The sequence below is a fragment of the Oncorhynchus nerka genome, unplaced genomic scaffold (assembly GCF_034236695.1).
Source record: "Oncorhynchus nerka isolate Pitt River unplaced genomic scaffold, Oner_Uvic_2.0 unplaced_scaffold_1135, whole genome shotgun sequence".
Classification (NCBI taxonomy): domain Eukaryota; kingdom Metazoa; phylum Chordata; class Actinopteri; order Salmoniformes; family Salmonidae; genus Oncorhynchus; species Oncorhynchus nerka.
The window spans coordinates 46,553-51,449 of NW_027040192.1; the positions used below are offsets into that span (position 1 = coordinate 46,553).

The window sequence follows — 4,897 nt, forward strand, 5'->3', positions numbered from 1 at the left end:
ACAAACAGAGCTATTTCGCCTACAAAAATAATATTTTGGGAAAAAATGAACTTTGGCTGTCTACCTGGGAGTCTCGTGAGTGAAAACATTTGAAGTTCAAAGGTAAACGATTTAATTTGATTGCTTTTCTGATTTCCGTGACAAGTTTGCCTGCTGCTAGCAAGGCATAATGCTATGCTAGGCTATGATAAACTTACACAGATGCTTGTCTAGCGTTGGCTGTAAAGCATATTTTGAAAATCTGAGATGACAGGGTGATTAACAAAAGGCTAAGCTGTGTTCCAATAGATTTCATGAATAGGAATATTTTCTAGGAAGATTTATGTCCGTTGCGTTATGCTAATTAGTGTCAGATGATGATAACGGTCCCGTTCACGGGCTGGGTGTCACTACAGGTTAAGTTACATGGCCTACTATGCTAATTCTGTAGCGGTATTGTTAGAGGGGGCTAAATAAATATTTTGTTGGTGCGCCAGGCAGGTATTAACCCTAGTTATTAAAGTTAGTTATTACCTATTATAACATTATTATTTTTTTAATATTATTAAAACCGAAAGGATGAGAGTAGAATAGATAGAGTAGCGCTTCCAGACACATTCTAAACATGATGGAGTATTAAAGGAGGACTCTTAACACCTAATGATGAAACATTATGGATTCTTAAAGGAGGACTGTAGCATCTAATGATGAAACATTATGGAGTCTTAAAGGAGGACTGTAGCATCTAATGATGAAACATTATGGAGTCTTAAAGGAGGACTGTAGCATCTAATGATGAAACATTATGGAGTCTTAAAGGAGGACTGTAGCATCTAATGATGAAACATTATGGAGTCTTAAAGGAGGACTGTAGCATCTAATGATGAAACATTATGGAGTCTTAAAAGGACTGTAGCACTAATGATGTGGCATCTAAGATGAAACTTAAAGGAGGACTGTAGCATCTAATGATGAAACATTATGGAGTCTTAAAGGAGGACTGTAGCATCTAATGATGAAACATTATGGAGTCTTAAAGGAGGACTGTAGCATCTAATGATGAAACATTATGGAGTCTTAAGCTTTACATTTGTGGTAGAATCTAATGATATTTAGTCTTAAGCTTTAATTTGTGGTATTACAATGAATGCATGAAAGTTAAATTTTTCTAATAAAAAAAATATATATTTTGCACTCTGCAATTTCACTGGATGTTGTCGAAATGTTCCGCTAGCGGAATCCCTAGCCATAACAGGTGTTAATGTGTTTGAACCAATCAGTTGTGTTGTGACAAGGTAGGGGTGGTATACAGAAGATAGCCCTATTGGGTAAAAGACGAAGTCCATATTATGTCAAGAACAGCTCAAATAAGCAAAGAGAAACAACAGTCCATCATTACTTTAAGGACCACCACAAGAATGGAAGATCCAGAGTTACTTCTGATGCATAAGTTCATTAGAGTTACCAGCCTTAGAAATTGCAGCCCAAATAAATGCTTCACAAAGTTCAAGTAACAGACACATCTCAACATCATCGGTTCAGAGGAGACTGCGTGAATCAGGCCTTCATGGTCGAATTGCTGCAAGGAAACCACTACTAAAGGACACCAATAAGAAGAAGAGACTTGCTTGGGCCAAGAAACACGAGCAATGGACATTAGACCGGTGGATATCTGTCCTTGGGTCTGATGAGTCCAAATTTGAGACTCATGTCTTTGTGAGACGAGGAGTAGATGAACAGATTATCTCCGCATGTGTGGTTCCCACCGTGAAGCATGGAGGAGGAGATGTGATGGTGTGCGGGTGCTTTGCTGTTGACAATGTCATTGATTTATTTATTCAAGTCACACTTAACCAGCATGGCTTCCACAACATTCTACAGCTATATGCCATCCCATCTGGTTTGGGCTTAGTCCCACTGTCATTTGTTTTTCAACAGGACAATGACCCAACACACCTCCAGGCTGTGTAAGAGCTATTTTACCAAGAAGGAGAGTGATGGAGTGCTGCATCAGATGACCTGGCCTACACAATCCCCGACCTCAACCAAATCAAGATGGTTTGGGATGAGTTGGATCGCAGAGGTGAAGGGAAAGCGGCCTACAAGTTCTCAGCATATGTGGGAACGCCTACAAGACTGTTGGAAAAGGATTCCAGTTGAAGCTGTTTGAGAGAAAGCAAGGGTGGCAACTTTTGAAGAATAAAATATATATTTTGATTTAACACTTGTGGTTACTACATGATTCCATGTGTTTTTTAATCATTTTGATGTCTTTATTATTCTACAATGTAGAAAATAGTAAAAATAAAGAAAAACCCTTGAATGAGTAGGTGAGTCCAAACTTTTGACTGGTACTGTGGTACACATTCAATTCCGTAACAGCTCCAGTGGACATTCCTGCAGTCAGCATGCCAATTGCCCGCTCCCTCAGAGATCTGTGGCATTGTTGTGTGACCAAACTGCACATTTTCGAGTATCCTTTTATTATCCCCAGCACAAGGTGGACCTGTGTAATAATCAAGCTGTTCAATCAGCTTCTTGATATGCCACACCTGTCAGGTGGATGGATTATCTTGGCAAAGAATAAATGTTGTATAAATGTAAAAAATTCTGCTATCTTTTTTGTTCAGCTCATGAAACATCCAACACTTTACATGTTGCGTTTATATTTTTGTTTTTTGTTGTTACTATCAGTTTTAGGAACATTTACCCAAAATATGACATCAGCGATAATCAAAATGTTGAAAATCTGTGAATGTCTAAATAAGAAATTGGTCCAATTAAACAGCAATGTGTCGAACCCTTTCAACAACGGGGAGATGTTACTGATGTGCTTTGTATCTGTGACGTAAAAACTAGTTTTGGACTTCCACACAAAATTACTTCTTTAGTTATTTTATGTTTAAGGAAGTGTGTAGGTCACATTCTGTATCATACAGCTATGAATGTTATATATTTAGAACCACCTGTTTAATTGGAATCCAGCGACGTCTGTGTCTTCAGTGTCCTAGAACTGTCTAGTTTTTTGTGTTCTGACTTGTAAAACAGGATGAATAAGTAAATGTAAACATAGCAGTAATTACCAGGAAGCTCTACATTTGTTTTAAAATCACACTAAGATTGTTAAAACTGGCCTCAGTTTATTGAGAGATCTGATTTAGGATTTACCCTCGTAGCAAGGTTTTTTTATCATGTGGTTTCATTTGGGTCTCTATTTAAAAATAACACTATCTTTGGCAGGAGAAAGACCAGACTCAGAGGAACCAGAGCCAGGGACGTCCAAACCAGCAAGACGACACCACTGCTCCCAGTGTGGACAGTGTTTCAACCACAAAGCACACCTGAAACAACATGAGAGGATACACACAGGGGAGAAGCCTTACCACTGCTTCCAATGTGGAAGGTGGTGTTTCAACCAGTCCCAATGTGGAAAGTGTTTCAACCTGAAACTGAAAGAACATGAGAGAATACACACAGGAGAGAAGCCTTACCACTGCTCCCAATGTGGAAAGTGTTTCAACCATTCGGGGATGCTGAAAGAACATGAGAGAATACACACAGGAGAGAAGCCGTACCACTGCTCACAATGTGGAAAGTGTTTCAACCGGAGTGGACACCTGAAACAACATGAGAAAATACACACAGGAGAGAAGCCGTACCACTGCTCCCAATGTGGAAAGTGTTTCAACCATTCGGGGATGCTGAAAGAACATGAGAGAATACACACAGGAGAGAAGCCGTACCACTGCTCCCAATGTGGAAAGTGTTTCAACCAGAGAGGAAACCTGAAAGAACATGTGAGAATACACACAGGAGAGAAGCCTTACCACTCCTCCCAGGGTGCAAACCATTTGCCCATTTAGGAAGCCTGAAAGAACACATTAGACTGCACACAGAGAAGAAGGCTTAGAAAAGCTCAGACTGTGGGAAAACATATTACTCATAAGTCACTTAAACATCATTAGAGAATCCACACAGGAGAGAGAAATTACTTCTCTTAGCGTGTATGTTGATATTTCACATCACATTGACTTAAAATTCATCAGAGAACATACACAGTGCTCCTGTTGTCTTATATTGTTGACTGACAATGTGTTTACCTGTCTTTACCATATGTAATTAAATGTTACAGGGTATACTCAAACATATATTTGTTTGTTTTTATTAGAAAACATGAAGTGAATATGGAGTCTGTCAGTTTGAATATAAAGAAGATCAGGTTCCTTCTTTTAAACTGTCCTTTTTTTAAACTCTTTGTGTGTGTTTATCTGGGTGTGTCATTCCTCCAGCACTACAGATAATCAAGTGATATTTGGATGTGATGCATTTGTTCCATTGTTGACATTTGCATTGTAGCCCACTGATGATTTAATGACATGAAAATGTTCAGACTCTGTAATGGAAAATGTTAATTGTTTGTGTGTCCACATAACTGAGTATGTGACTAACCTTGTGAAACTGTATTATAAGCTCCTGTTCTTGGGAGTATCATCCTGTGTTGCAAACCAATTTGCACCTGTGTCCTTGTATGAATAAAGTCCCGCCCAGGAACAGGAAACTATAAAGATATGTGCTCATCACTCAATGCTTCAGGAATTCAGACTGTCTACACTGCACTGTGTAACTCTGTTATTCTCTCTGAGCTCAGAAATAAAGAATCTTGGTTTGACTTGGACTCCAGCAGATCCTTATTTTATAATATCCACCACAACTCTCCCAAGGATTGCTGTTTATCATTGTCTCAAAGTAGAGTTCCTCATTCCACTTTCCTGGGGGAATTTACAAGCCTCCCACTGATTGAATAAACATTGTTTCCACAGGTAACATTTTGTGTTTCACCCAACCAGCAACGTAAATCCAATGACAGGTGACATTTTGTGTTGATTTCATGTTGAATTCACTTTAGTTGACGAATCAA

General features: G+C 38.9%; 1 protein-coding gene across 1 annotated transcript; it reads left to right on the forward strand.

Annotated features, from left to right (window-relative positions):
* Window positions 1-2,355: 2,355 nt before the first annotated feature.
* Window positions 2,356-4,648, forward strand: LOC135570058 (gastrula zinc finger protein XlCGF9.1-like). Its single transcript, XM_065016128.1, has one exon. It carries the CDS (start codon window positions 3,171-3,173, stop codon window positions 3,840-3,842), a length of 672 nt encoding a protein of 223 aa, XP_064872200.1. The 5' UTR covers window positions 2,356-3,170; the 3' UTR covers window positions 3,843-4,648.
* Window positions 4,649-4,897: the final 249 nt, after the last annotated feature.

Excerpts from the sequence above, each read along its gene's own strand:
- LOC135570058 (XM_065016128.1), top strand. The coding sequence starts at position 3,171 with ATGTGGTTTCATTTGGGTCTCTATTTAAAAATAACACTATCTTTGGCA.